The sequence below is a fragment of the Rhincodon typus genome, chromosome 26 (genome assembly GCF_021869965.1).
Source record: "Rhincodon typus isolate 14 chromosome 26, sRhiTyp1.1, whole genome shotgun sequence".
Classification (NCBI taxonomy): Eukaryota; Metazoa; Chordata; class Chondrichthyes; order Orectolobiformes; family Rhincodontidae; genus Rhincodon; species Rhincodon typus.
Window position 1 is genome coordinate 31,626,061 of NC_063357.1, and position 15,368 is coordinate 31,641,428.

At 43.1% G+C, this 15,368-nt stretch overlaps 1 protein-coding gene across 6 annotated transcripts in view; it reads right to left on the reverse strand.

Moving 5' to 3' along the window:
* mettl27 (methyltransferase like 27) overlaps positions 1 to 13,915 on the reverse strand; it is a 28,742-nt gene extending 14,827 nt beyond the window's left edge. Inside the window, exon 1 of one of the 6 annotated variants that reach the window (XM_048612499.1) lies at positions 12,800 to 13,915. Coding sequence is in view for 2 of the 6 variants with exons in the window: in XM_048612503.1 (XP_048468460.1) it covers positions 7,367 to 7,386 (20 nt within the window). In the remaining 4 variants the exon portion in view is untranslated. Of the gene's footprint in view, positions 1 to 4,180; positions 4,204 to 7,366; positions 7,559 to 11,953; positions 12,035 to 12,744 lie in introns of those variants that run through there. The other 5 variants (XM_048612498.1, XM_048612500.1, XM_048612503.1 and 2 more) reach the window with 5 other exon arrangements.
* Between the last annotated feature and the right edge of the window lie 1,453 nt (positions 13,916 to 15,368).

Below are 15,368 nucleotides of genomic sequence, written 5' to 3' on the forward strand. Positions count from 1 at the left end.
GGGTCTGAAGAAGGGTCTAGGCCTGAAACGTCAGCCTTCCTGCTCCTCTGATGCTGCCTGGCCTGCTGTGTTCATCCAGCTCTACACCTTGTTATCTCTTTATTTGTACACAATTGTTTTTCAAATGTGAAAAAGTACATTGACTATCCATAGGTTTTACAAAATAATTAAACTGAAGACAAATTTGTTAATTATTTGTAAACTCTTTGAGGTGGATCTCATTAAGAGCTCTCTTATAGTTAATAGTATACCTGAAAGTTAATGTAATATGACTGGAAAAAGGCCATTCAGCCTACAGTTTCATACCTCTATTTCCAGCCACAAAATTCCCTGATCCTTTAAACACATCAAACAAATGATTTGACTAGACCCCCTATACCTGCATTCTTCAGCCATTTCCTACAGCCTTGGGCCTGAATTTAACAAATGTTCCTTGGAATTTCTTTCATTCAGTATTGGAATGTAAACACATTTGGCATTGAACCTGTAATAGCGAGCCATTTTCTTGAACTGCTGAAATCCACATGGTATAGGTATGCCCACAGTACTATTAGAATTAGAATATCCTCTAACTGTCACATGTACTCAAGTTCAGAAGTACAGGAATACAGTGAAAAGTGTTCGGGAGGGCATTCCAGGGCTTTGGCTCAAAAATAAAAGAACAATGTAGTTCTAAGTCAGAATGGCATGCATCTTAAAACAGCAAGTGCTGGAGAAATTCAGCAGGTCTGGCAACATCTATGGAGAGAGAAACAATTGACAATTCATGAATAATATGACATTACTGTAGAACTGAAAGGGGTTGGAAATTTAATGCTGTTGACAAAGCCGAAGTCCCCATCTGCTTCACCATCGTCCTCATATTTAAGAAAGCACATGCAATGTGCCTTAATGACTTCCGCCCAGTGGCTCTGACCTTCATAATCATAAAGTGCTTTGACAGGCTGGTCATAGCCCACATCAACTCTAGTCTCCCAGTCTGCCTCGATCCTCTACAATTTGCCTACCGACGTAACAGGTCCGCAGCTGACACCATTTCCCTAGCCCTGCACTCATGCCTGGAACTTCTGGATAACAAGGATACCTACATCAGACTCCTGCTCTTCAACTACAGCTCTGCTTTCACCACCATTATGCCCTCCAGACTGATCTCAAAACATTGAGGCTAGGTCTTTGCTCTGCCCTCTGCAACTGGATCCTCAGCTTTCTGACCCACAGACCGCAATCAATGAAGTCAGACAACTGCACCTCCTCCATGATGGCACTCAACACTGGATCCTCTCAAGGATGTGTTCTCAGCTCCCTATTGTACTCCTTGTACACCCACGACTGTGTTGTCAAATTCTGAACAAACGCCATCTACAAGTTTGCTGATGACATCAATGTGTTAGGACGGATATCTAACAATGACAAGTCAGAATACCGAAAGGAGATAGTGGGCTTGGTGATGTGGTGCAATGAGAACAACCTCTCTCGCTACATCGGCAAAACTAAAGAACTGATCATTGACTTCAGAAAGAAAGTAGGAGAACACATCCCTATCTACATCAACAGTGCTGAAGTTGACAGGGTGGACAATGTCAAGTTCCTAGGAGTGATGATAACCGACAACCTGTCCTGGGCTTCCCACATAGATGTGACAGTCAAGAAGGCACAACACCTCTTCTTCCTTTGGCAGCTCAGGAAATTTGGCATGTCCACAAGGTCCCTCATCAACTTTTACAGATGCACCATTGAAAGCATACTGTCCGGGTGGTGCACAACAGTGTGGTATGGCAACTGCTCTGCACAGTACTCTGAGAAACTACAGAAGGTTGTGTGCACAGCCCAGACCATCACGGAAGCCAACCTTCCATCCATGGACTCTATTTACATGGTCTGTTGCTGTGGAAAGGCTGCCATCATCAAAGACCCATTGCACCTGACAATATTCTCCTACAACCTCTTCCATCAGGCAGAAGATACAGAAGCTTGAACACACGCACCAGCAGGCACAAGAACAGCTTCTTCCCTGCCATTATTAGACTGATGAATGAACTCTCTAATTTCAAATAATGTTGATCTTGCTAATGGTGATCTTGCCTCGCGCTTGTCCTATGCAATGTAACTTGTATGCCTGTGTCTAGATTTTTTTCACGCTTTGATCAGTACGTCCCTGCTTACTATAATATGCCTGTACTGCTTGTAAACAAAGCTTTTCACTGTGCTTAGATACATGTGACAATAAATCAAATCAAATCAAGGGGAAAAGGATACAAGTGGAATGGGTGGCAAGGGTTCTGAGAGCAAAAAGCAAAGGGAGTGCTAATGCTAATAGAAGAGGAAAGATAAAGATGAAGAACAGGTTTCAATGGTATGTATTAATAGCAGAAAATCGGTCAGATTGTGCACTTGTGTGGGGTTTGAGGAGAGGAGGAGGAGGCAAAGGATGTAATTAAAGTAGAGGATAGTGTTCATGTTCTGAAGTTGTTTAACTCAATGTTGAGTCCTGAAGGTTGTAAATTGCCGAAGGGAAAAATTTGGTGCTTTTCCTCTAGCATTCATGGGGCTTCACTGAAATACCGCAGCAGGCCTATGACAGTAATGTTAGCATGAAGACAAGACGTTCTTTTGAAAGGGCTATGGGAAGACGAGGGTCATTCTCATTGATCAGAGCAAAGGTATTCCACAAAGTGGTTAGTCAGTTTACATTTGGTCTTACGAATGTAGACAAGACTGCATTGTAAGCAGTAAATATACTAGACTGAGTTGAAAGAAGCACAAATAAATACCTGCTTTGCTTGAAAGGTATGTTTGGGCCTGGGACAATAAGAAGGGAAGTAAAAGGGTAAGTGTTTAGTGAAGAGGTGCAAGGAGTGATAGACGAATGGACCAGGGTGTCATGAAGGGAAGAGTCCCTGTGGAACGCTGATGAGGGAGGGAAAAATATATGTTGATGTAGCATCCTGCTGAAGGCGGAGAATTGACAGAGGATTGTCCTGTGAATGCAGAGGCTCATGGTGGAAAGTGAGCATAAAGGGACACTTGTTTCTCTGGGAGGGAGATTAAGGGTGAGCAGATACATGTGGGAAATGGGTCAGTTACAGCTGAAGGCTTTGACAGCCACGATGGAGGTGGGAATCCTCCGTTGATGAGAATGGAAGACAGGTTAGAAGCAGCCTCATGGAAAGCGGAATCATCACAGAATGCCAAGCGTCCAAGAAGCTCCTGGCTGTCCTCTGTTTGGCTTGTCCTATGATAGTAGTGTTGTCCCACTTGAAAGTGTGGTTTTTCTCGTCTGTGTGTATTGAAACCAAGGATATCTGATCTTGTTGTTTAGTTGCTAGCTGGTGTTCGTGGATGTGGGTTGCTAGTTGTCTGCCTATTTGTCCCACGTAGTGTTTTGTGCAGTCTCTGCATTTAAAACAACAACAAAACTCCCATTCCTGGACGTGATGGTGGAACGAAAAGAGAACGGTGACTTCACTACAAAAGTATACAGGATACCCACACATTCTGACCATACAAACTATCACGGCAACCACCCCAACTCACATAAGAGAAGCTGCATTAGGACCCTGTTCAAAACAGCCGCTACACACTGCAGCACGTCTGATCTGCAGAAGGAAGAACACCTCTACAAGGTCTTTACAAGGAATGGATACCTCTGCAGCTTCATCCACAGATGCCCAGCCTTAAGAAAACACAACCAGGACACACCAAAACCCGAAACATTAGCCACCATACCATATATAAAAATCACCTCAGAACTGACAGCCAGACTACTCAGACCACTAGGAATCACAACAACACACAAACCAGCAGCCACACTAAGACAGCAACTGACCAAGGTTAAAGACCCAATAGATACCACGGACAGGACAAATGTAGTTTACAATAGACCATGCAGCTACCACACAAAACACTACTTGGGACAAACAGGCAGAAAACTAGCAACCCGCATCCACGAACACCAGCTAGCAACCAAACGACACAACCAGGTGTCTTTGGTTTCAATACACACAGATGAGAAAAACCACACTTTCAACTGGGACACATTACTGTCATAGGGCAAGCCGAACAGAGGACAGCCAGGGAATTCTTGGATGCTTGGCATTCATCCACAGACTCCATCAAAAAACACATCGAATTAAACCCGATATACCAATCATTACAACGCACAAATGGAACTGATGCCTACCGGAAGCAGCAAAAACCGGACGATATAAATTCGAATTGGCACAAGACAACAGTGATTCACAGGAGGCTCCACAGCACTGAGGATGTCACCTAGTAAGGGGACAAAATGTCTGCTATCAAACCTCCCAGCTCAGCGAACACACCAACATCTACAACCAGCACCCAAGCTACAAATCTTCACTCAAACCCTGAAGGTAAGAGGACAGAGGCGGGGTCCAGGTGGAGGGTCAGGTCTCAGTTGAATTTAACCACAAAGGTGACCTACGTATTAGATGCCTCTCAGGAGCTCAGCAGCTGGCAGAAGGCAACGTAGCAGCCTGTACCTCATATACTTGTGTTTTGCAATCAGTCCAGAGGAACAGAATAAATCATGGGCTGGATGGTGTACAGAACAGGGCTATCATATTCAAAGACTGAATGTCTAAAGTGAGTATTCAGGTAAAACATGTTCCAGATAGATCCTGTAAATTGAGTGACGTGACTACTGTGCGCTATGCAGGGAAGTTACTGCCAATGTTCAAGACGAAAATTAAGTCAGGGTCTCCAATTGTGAAAGTGAGATTGTGCATTTGTAGTGCCAAACAAAATCAAAGTGCAAATAGAGGCTGCTCCTCACGTAGATTACACAAAAGGTGAAAATTAAACAATAATTTTGATAGAGGAGTAGAAGCAGAAGATCATATGAAAGTTTAGGGGCTGTCAGTCAAGAATAAATGGCAGCAAAAAAAGGAATTAAATAGTTGTCAGGAATTGTGTTTATTTTAAAATACTGAATAGGAGGCAGTTACCTTTGTTGCATAGGTGACTTTCAATGGAAAAGATTCAATTTGACTCACTCCATGTAATATTAAGAAATGGTTGGAGCCACTGGATACTGCAAAGGCTAGGAGCCCTGATATGAGTCCAACAATAATACTTGATTGTGTTCCAGAACTTACTGCTGTCCTGGCTAAGCTCTTCCATCACAGTTTCAACACTTCAATCTACCTCACAATGTGAAAAATTGCCTGGATGGCTTGTACACAAAAAGCAGGGCAAATCCAACCTCGCCAATCACCGTCCCATCAGTCTACTCTCGGCCATCAGTAAAGTGATGGATGGAGTCTCAAGTTTTATCAAGCAGCACCTGCTTAGTAATAACCTGCTCACTAATGCCTGGTTTAGGTTCTACCAGGGCCACTCAGTTGCTTACTTCATTACAGCCTTGATTCAAACATGGACAAAAGAGCTGAATTCTAGAGGTGAAGTGAGAGTAATAGGCCTTAACATCAAGGCTGCATTCGACCAAGTATGGCATCAAGAAGCCCTAGCAAAACTGGGTATCATTGGGTAGCAGAGCGCAAGCTTTCTGCTGGTTGGAATCTTACCCGACATATAAGGGGATGGTTGCAGTTGTTGGCGATGTCATCTCAGCTTCAGGACATCTCTGCAGGAGTTCCTCAGGGTAGTGTCCAAGCCTCAACATCTTCAGTTGCTTCATCAATGAATTTCCCTCCATAAGGTCAGAAGTGGGGATCTTCACCAATGATTGCTCAATGCTCAGCACCATTCATGACTCCTCAGATACTGAAGCAGTTCATGTTCAAATGCAACAAGATCTAGAAAATATCCAAGCTTGGGCTGACAAGTGGCAAGTAACATTCACATCACACAAATGCCGGACAATGACCATCTCCAATAAGAAACAGTTATGATTGTGGTTCACTAGAAACATAAATAGAATGCAAGGTAGAGAGAGGGTGAACTGGAAGAGGGAATACTTTCCCTTGTGCCCTCTCAGCTATGTAGTCGTCCTTGACTGCCTCTCCTGACTACTGCGCTGGGTGACCTGATCTGCTCTCTTCAAGGAGAACACCACACAACTACATCCATCACAGCCCTTTCCCTTCAGATCCAACAATTATAACTATTTGCAAGTTTTGTAGCTAACATATTTACACCATCAGAAATACTTGCAAACAATAGAAGAAGAAAAAAGGCCCTTCCACTGTTACAGTGACATGATCAATCTCTCAAGGGGATGGCAATTCTTCAAAGCCTGTCTCCTTATCTCAGGAACCTTCCCTAGTGCAGTCTCCCAGACCTTTGGAAGCTCCTGTTGTTCTGCAGGTACATTCCTTTCTGATTGACTGTGTTGCCTTATGATGGTGCCATGGTCTCCTCCCTGGGTATGGCCGACCCTGGCTCAGAGACACGTGACTCAGTGAACATCACTGGTCCCATCTGGACTGGCGGAGTATTCAGGGCAACATCCTCCTGTTGGTGAGGTCCAACGGCCGGCTGGTCCATGTGTCTCCTCCAGACCAGTTCATCCCTAGCTTGGACCATATATGGCAACACTCCTGTTTGAGCCATCACCACCCCTGGGATCCATTTTACCCCAGCTAACACAGTTTCTTCTCTATGGAATAACTTTCAACGGAGTATGTCCAAAGCCTCTGACTATCTGTCCTTCCATATTTCGCTCCACCACGTGACTCCCGGCTGCAATAATTCAGACATGGCTCTCAGCTGGCAGTTGAACATTAAAGATGCTGGCAAGCACTGGGCTGTCACATGTGGTATATTCCTGTATTTGCTTAGGAACTCATTGAATTGCCGAGCTACCATCCTCTTGTGAGGCCTTTAAGGCCTGCTTCAAGGTTTGTACAAATCTCTCTGCCTGTCTGTTTGTTGCAGGGTGATATGGAGCCGATCTCACATGTCTGACTCCATAATCATCCAAATACTCCTTGAACTCTTGCGCCACAAACTGTGGAAAATTGTCACTCATGACTTGTTTGGGGTTCGTAAGCCTGACAAATATTTCTTCCAGTTGGTCAATCTTTGGTCCTGTTGATACCGAATCCATGAATGCTAAAGCAGGCCACTTGGAGTGGATATCCATAACCACTAGTAACATCCGTCTCTCTACTGATCCTACGAAATCAATATGAATCTGCTACCACAGTGATTGAGGCTACTGGCCTGGATGAAGGGGTGACAATGGCAGCACCTTCTTTAGTAATGTGCAGTATTTACATGATCCAGCTTTCTCCACAATCTGGGAATCCACATTTGGCCACCAAAAGTAGCTCCTGGCTATTTCGTTAATTCGCACCATGCTGAGTGCCCTCCATGCACATCTTCCAGTACCGTTCCCCTAAATGGGAGGTAACAACTCCTATTCCCCACGTTAAAAACCCACCTGATATGGACAACTCCCATCTCTTGGGCAGGTAGGGGTGTAATTCTTGGCAGTTTCTAAGACAAGTTCTTCTGAGGCCTCAGTCCACCACTTGGCTCAAGACGTCATTCTGGGTAGCGTTCCGCGACTGAATCACTGACACCGGTACCTTGTCTTCCTGGGAAAATTACATAATTTTCAGGTTCCAGTCAGGAACATTCTTATTTCCTGATAATGATAACCTTTACAAAGCATCTGCAATGCAGTGTTTCTCTGAATGTCGGTATCAATTGCATATGAATAGGCTGACACAGCCAGCGCCCACCTCTGCAGGTGTATTGCCAACATTGACAACATTCCCATAAATGGGCCAAAAATAGAGGTTAGCAGCCTGTAGTCTGTTAGCAGCACAGAATGCCTCCTGCAAAAGAAATGGCTGAACTTCTTAACACCGAACACAATGCCCAATCCTTTCTTTCCACTTGTGCTTACAACTTTCTTCTGTTGTGGTTACTGACCACGATGCAAATGCAATGGACTGCTTATCTCAATTCAGCAAGATGTGTATCAGTACAGCACCAACCCGACAAAGTGAGGATTTGCACACCAACTGCAGAATAAACTTTGGGTTGAAATGAGTCAACACTTCCAACCTTTTAAGAGTTTGCTTCACCTCCCAGTAAGACTTCTCACATTCCTAGGTCTATTTCCATGGTCAGCCTTTTCTCAATGAATATGTAAGGGTTTTAGCATTGTTGTCAGATCAGACATTAACTTACAATAATAATTCACAACTCTCAAGAATGATCTCACCTGAAACACGCTCTCTGGTCTAGGTGCCTTCATGATAAGCTCCATCTTCATGGATGCCATGTGTCGTCCCTCACCATTGATTACACCGCCCAGGTACTCTATGGGGTCTTTAAAAAACTTGCATTTCTCCCTTTTGACGTGTAAGCCATATTCTTGCATCCTTTTTAGGTTTTCTTCTAGACTTTTCAAATGGTCCTCTTTGGAGGATTCAGTGACTACAATATTATCCAGATAACACTGGACACCTGGTAATCACTTCAAATTTGGTCCATGGCCTCTGGATTTGAGCTGGTGCTGATGTGATGCAGAAATGCAATCACTTTTAGCAGAACAGTCCCACATGTGTGACTGGCAGCTGGGACTCATTCTCGAACCCCATCTGCAAGTAGGCCTGCGACAGATTTATTTTTGAGAATTTCTTTCCCCCAGCCAGTCTACTGCATAGGTCCTCAACGTGTGGAAGTGGGTATTGATCCACACTCAAGGCTGAGTTGACTGTGGCCTTAAAGTCACCACAAATCCTTACTGTGCTATCTGTTTTAAAAACAGAAACAATTGGAGTGGTTACTGATTCCAACGCTCCCAGGTTCACCAGTCATTCCAATTCTGCCTTCACTTTAAACCGGTGGCAAACAGTACTGGACGTGCTTTCAGACTCCTTGAACTAGCCTCCCTCTTCAACCTAAGTTTAATTTCTACTCCTTTCATTACCCGCGTAGTTTCCTTTATACATCCTAATACTTGCCCAAAATCTCTTGCAAACTCGTTTCTCAGTCCACCAGCCTATTAACCATGGCTCAATTTAATTTCTGTAACCAGGAACATATGAAATAATGCAGGTTAGTTGCCATTCATTACGTATGGAGGCAGTTCGACACACTGGTCCCTTAGCTATACTTTTACCAGAACACAGACCTTCAGTGGCGTCACTTGTTCTACATATGCCTGTAGAGTAATCTTGGCAGGGTTCAATGGCAATGCCTTTAACCTTTCCCTATATACTGATTCAGGAATCAGAGTCACCACTGCATCGGTATCCACTTCCATCTTTATTTTCTTACCCTCTAATTTGGGAAGAACCCAGAAATGATCAGCTTCACCCCACACGAACAGGATGTTTAACCAAAATTCTGCTGACCCTGGCCCTTCTGATTCTCCCGCAGACCTGGCTGTCTCACAGTCTATTCCCTGCCTGGTGGCATGTACCTTATACCTTGTCCTTTGAGTTGTCTCCTTTGGACACCCCTTCTCTTGCTTGAGTTGTATCCAGAAATTTTGGGCAATATGGCCCACTTGATGACACCTGCGGCACCGGGCTTCTCGAATCCAACATATTGACTCCTTGTGGCCACTCTTGCCACATTGGCAGCATCCTACAGTTGATACCGCACTCTGCTGAGTTTCTGCTACTCTATGTATTGGGCATGATCACTGAACTGCATTGCTTTGCTGGTGGCCAAGTCCAATAAGGTAGTAATTTCAAAAGCTGTCATGAAACCCAGGTCTCCCCTTGTTAGTCGCTTCTGTTGGATGGCTTCTTGTTGGAAGCCACAAATCAAATGGTCCCACAAGTCATCTTGGAGGAATCTCTGAATTTGCAATGTTCTACCAAACTGTTTAGGGCAGCCACAAATTGGGCTATGGACTCTCCTTTGTGTTGTACCTTTTTATAAAAACAAAAACGTTCTGTAATCATCACTGACTTTGGTGGAAAATAGCTCCCCAACACTTTGCATAGTTCTTGGTGTGACTTCTCTGCAGGTTTTTCTGGTTGCACCAGAATCCTTAGAATTGCAAAGGTCTTGCTCCTAACAGTACTCAAGAAACACAGTAAAATGTCTTCAGCCACCTTATTCACCTTTAAAAATTCATCAAAATGTTCAGTGCACAGCATCCAACAATCTGTCTCTTTATCAAATGGTCCTACCACTCCAAATGGCTGCCATTTTGTTTTCCCACCAGTGAACGTTTTTCCCTCAGCTCAAATCTAGTAGCCATTTGCAGCCTGAATCTCCTCAGTGAACAGCTTTACATCAGCCGCTCTATCAACATATGTGTCAATGCACTGTTCTCTGGCAACGCCTGGGGCCCCGAGTCCTCTTGTGACGACTTCAGTAAGCTCCCGGTTCAGTACTCCCCTCTTCAAATGGCATTATGGGTCAACCTACAGCACATGGACGAAAGTGGTTCAAGAAGGCAGCTCACCACCATCTTCTCAAGGGCACATGGGGTTGGGCAATAAACACAGGCCAGAAAGTGATGTCCATGTCCCATGAGTGAATAAAAAGAACAAAGGCTAGTTACTTGAGTCTTTGAAGACCTACAGGCATTATCGTGGACGTTCCCAGATGGAGTATACTAATCCTGAAAGTGTATTAAGTCATTTCACCATATCTTCGTGGAAATGTACAACATTCGTGACATTGTGATGATGTAACTGAACTAGTAATCCACAGGTCCAAGTTAACTTGTGAGGGCAAGAGTTCAAATCCACCCTCTTCCATTGGGCAGAAGATACAAAAGTTTGAAATCACGTACCAACAGATTTAAGAACAGCTTCTTCCCTGTTATCTTACTTATGGACAGACCTCTCATATATTAGAGTTGATCTTTCTCTGCACTTTGTAGCTGTAACACTATATTCTGCATTCTGTTGTATTACCTTGATGTACTTATGTAAGGTTTGATTTATCTGGATAGCATGCAAAACAATACTTTATATTGTATTTTGGTGCAAGTGACAATTCATCAAATCAAATATTTAGTTAATAAATCTAACACATAAAGCTGGTATCAGGCAAAATATGGGAATAGGCCATTTGGCTCTTTAATGGCGACAACGATCAGCTACCTAGTAAAAACCCATCTGGCTCATGAATGACATTTGAGAAATTTAGCATCCTTTCCCTGACTGGTCTACATACCACTTTAGCTCCACATAATATGTTGACTCTTAACTACTCTCTGAAATGGTCTAACAATCCACTCTGTTCAAGGTTCACTTAAGGACAAGCATCAAATGGTGGCCTTATCAATGACCATACCAAAAAAAAAATTGACATAAGCTGCATTTTTACAGGTTGATAAATTTCAGAGGTGTTTCTGAAATTGCCCAAGAGGTAAAAATGCATGAGGGAAGCTTTTGAAATTAAAATAAAATGCTTTCATTGCCTGAATGATGCTTTAAGTGGGATCTGTTTCATTGAAAGCGTTCAACTAAAAACAGACACAACTTGGTACCAAAATAAAAAACTTTCAGGCATTTTCATAATGCATCCTGATGATTTCTTAAGAGATGGTTCTGTGGGAAGTGAAAAATGTACTACTAAAAGATTTGGCTCGAAGCACAGTGGTAGAGTTCTTCTCAGCTAGGAGGCCTGGGTTCAAGTTCCATCTGCTTTGGAGGTGTGGAATAACACTGCTTAACAGGATGATTAGAAATACCTGCCAATCTTAACATTTTTAGTCAGGCTTTGGGGCATTTCAAATATATTGTTTCAGAAATTGAGCAGAATAGGTCGAGCAATTTTGATTCAGCAATCCTATTCTGAGAGTACTACTCTTTTTCAAGGTTGATTATGTTAGTTCATCATAAAACAAACATAAGTTTTGAAGCTTGAATGGTCTTTTGAATTGGTTATATACTCACTCAAGACTAGATACCATTTTGATACATATTGGGATATGTACAATATCCCCATACTCTGTAATAGGTTTTGTATAGTCCACACCTCCGTCGCTTTATAATAGTCATCTTTCGCTTACACACCAGTGAGCCTCTCCGCCCTCTCCCACCTCTGTGTTAAGCCTCTAGCCACCCGCTGCTCTGTCACGGGCCTCCTCTGCCCAACCCCAACCTCCCGTTCCGTCGTAGGCCTCCTCGTTCTTCTTCTCCGCCCCCCCCCCCCCCCCCCCTCCCCTCCCTCCCCTCACCCCCCACCGCCCCAGCGCCTTCTCTTTCTCTCCCTCTTTCCCCTGCCCCCAATTATTGCGCCTCTTCCTTGCAGGATCGATGGCTCTCGCGCTGCCTTTCGAATTCTGACGACCAGGCGCGAGTCTAACTGTCGCCCGAGGCGGTACTCTCAGTTCCGGCCAAGTCCTCCTTGAGCGGTCCGTGTGCTTCGGTATTCTATCACTGTGAAAAACCCGATCCCTCACCAAATCAGTCATAATGTGGAAAATACCAGTTTACTTCCCGAGCAACTTCAGCTTCAAAGTAACTGCGGAGGGCGGCATCTACAGATTACATCGCTGTCAAATCTAGAAATTTTAAAATTGCGCCTAATAATATAATTTATCGTGCAACGCTCATAACACACAACTATCTGGAAAATGTTCATCAAATGCCAATTTTGGGACAAAAAAAAAACACCCCAGGCTCTCAGCACCGTTTTGAAATCGCTTTTTTCCCCTTGAAGAAAGTGCCGCTGGATAGCCTAGACTGTGAGTCACAAGCGGAGAGAGACTTTTGGAATCAAGATTCAGACAAATCTAGGAGACTAGTGCATTGAAAGAAAATTGGAGCCATTGCCTATACCAAAATGTTTGGTTGATACAGACAGTTTCGAAGTAAACTTGATCATTACCTGTATAAACCAAGCAAAGGAATTACTCGACATCGATTTACGAGGGGTCACCTACCAGCTTTATTGAAGGAAGTGGTAATCTGAGTGCACTTTGGAAAGCCCACGTGACATGGTTGTACTTACAAAAAGTTTCTCATTAAGTTGTACCCAAAAACTGGAAGGGTGTTTCATGCAATATACTTTAATGGCTCTACTTCGAAAGTGAAAGTAACCTACAGCATAGGTCACATGTCTATGATAAGCCGCAAGTGTACCAGTGCAGAAGTGCATTTCTTCAAACATCCCTATTTTCGTTAGAAAATGCAATCATTTGCAGTTGTAAGTTATCCTACATATTGGGAATAACTATTGAAAACGTTTGTTAATTCTCGTCTAATCCACTCTTATTAGTATCTGCACAGGCATTGCACACGCAATCATGCAGATCTTCTGATGTTATGTGTGCACATTGTTTTTGGCTGTTTGTGTGGAATCTGGCCATTCCTGGATTTATGTTCCATCTGTAGGGAGTGTCATTCTGATGACTGAGTTGACCTGGTAATTGTTGGTGCTTATCCGTTGCCTTGCTGGAGAACAGTGGACCGCTGGGGCAGATGGTCATTCTATATTCTGTGCAGTTGATGACATCTGTCTTTCTCATCGGCTGTCTACAGTAAAGGAGAAACTTCATCAGTTATACATATATGTCTACAAGTTGCAGTGATATAGCTGGTCATTCAAATTCACCAGGTATGCTTGAGATGACAGGTGCTCACAGAGGTCCTAAGTTGCCATTTGGGTTAACTTTTCTTGAGAAAATTGCATGTTTGCATTCTAACTGGCTGTCCAGTGCTCAGCTTTGGTAATATTTTATCAGTTTTTATGAAGTGAAGTCTCTCTCAGTATATGTGGAGTGAATTCAGCTTACATTAATGTTTTGGATATAAATGCAACTGCTTGTCCTTGCTGCATAAGGATTGCTCCAAATCTTGTCTTCTGCTACATCACACTGTAACTGTGTTCATTGTTGACACTGTTGTACTTTAGCACTGGCATTGTCATTACTAATTGATTGTAAGATGAAGAGCTTCTTGTTCTGTGTTCCAATGCGACTGCACATCCTTAACAAAGAACTATGTAGAGGTACTCACATTGATGACAAATAAAGCAGAAACTTAGCTCACAAATTGTTGCACCACTTTCGTGCCTGATGGTCATTGCTCCTCTGGTAGAGTTCTCACTTTGTCAGGATCCAGGTGAAGTCTTTTTGCTGTTATAGAGTCATACAGCACGGAAACAGACCCTTCATTCTAAACAGTCAATGCTGAACATCATATCAAACTAAACTAGTCCCACCTGCCTGCTGCTGGCCCATATCCCTCCAAACCTTTCCTATTCATATATCCATCCAAATGTCTTTTTAAACGTTGTAATTGTACCCGCATCCACCACTTCCTCAGGAACTTCATTCCACAAGTCAGCCACCCTCTATGTAAAACTGTTTGCCTCTTATGTCTTTTTAAAATCTCTCTCCTCTCACCTTAAAAATGTGCCTTCTAATCTTGAAATTCCCCATCTTAGGGAAAAGACAACTACCATCAGCTTTATCAATACCTCTCATTATTTTAGAGACTTCTATCAGGTCACTTCCCAAACTCTTATGCTCCAGTGAAAAAAGTTCCAGCCTATCCAGTCTTTCCTTTTAACTGAAACCTTCCATACCCGGCAACATCCTGGTAAATCTCTCCTGAATCCTCTCCAGCTTGATAATATCCTTCCTATAACTGGGTGACCAGAACTGGACACAGTAATCCAAAAGTGGCCTCAGCAGTGTCTTGTACAACCACAACATAACGTCCCAATTCCTATACTAAAGGACTGAGCAATAAAGGCAAGCATGCTAAACGCCTTTTTAACCACCCTGTCTATATGTGAAGCAAACTTTAAAGTATATACCTGCACCCCTAGGTTCCTCTGTTCTACAACACTAACTAAGACCCCACCATTAATTGTATAAATCCACCCTTGTTTGTTATACCAAAATACAATACCTCGCATTTATCCAGATTGAACTTCATCTGCCATTTTACTGCCCATTGACCCATTTCATCAAGATCCCTTTGTATTCTTAGAAAACCTTCTTGACTATCTACAATGCCACCAAATTTGGTGTCATCTGCAAACTTACTGACCATGTCTTCTATAGTCTCATCCAAATCGTTTATATAAATGACAAACAAAAGAGGACCCAGAACCGATCACTGTGGACCACTGCAAGTCTCAGGCCTCCAGCTGAAAAGCAACCCTTCACCATTACTCTCTGACTCCTGCCATTAAGCCAATTATGTATCAAACAGGCAAGCTCTCCCTGAATGCCATGTGACCTAACTTTACTAATTAGTCTCCTATGCAGAACCTTGTCCAGGGCTTTACTAAAATCCAAATAAACAATGTCTACTGCTCTGCCATCATCAACCTTCTTGGTAGCTTCCTCAAAAAACTCACACATAATTTTCCTCAGACAAAACTATGCTGACTATCCCTAATCATTTTTTGCCCCTCTAAATACCCATAAATCCTATCTTTTATAATTACCTCCAACAATTTACCCACAACTGAAGTCAGACTCAACAGATCTATAGTTC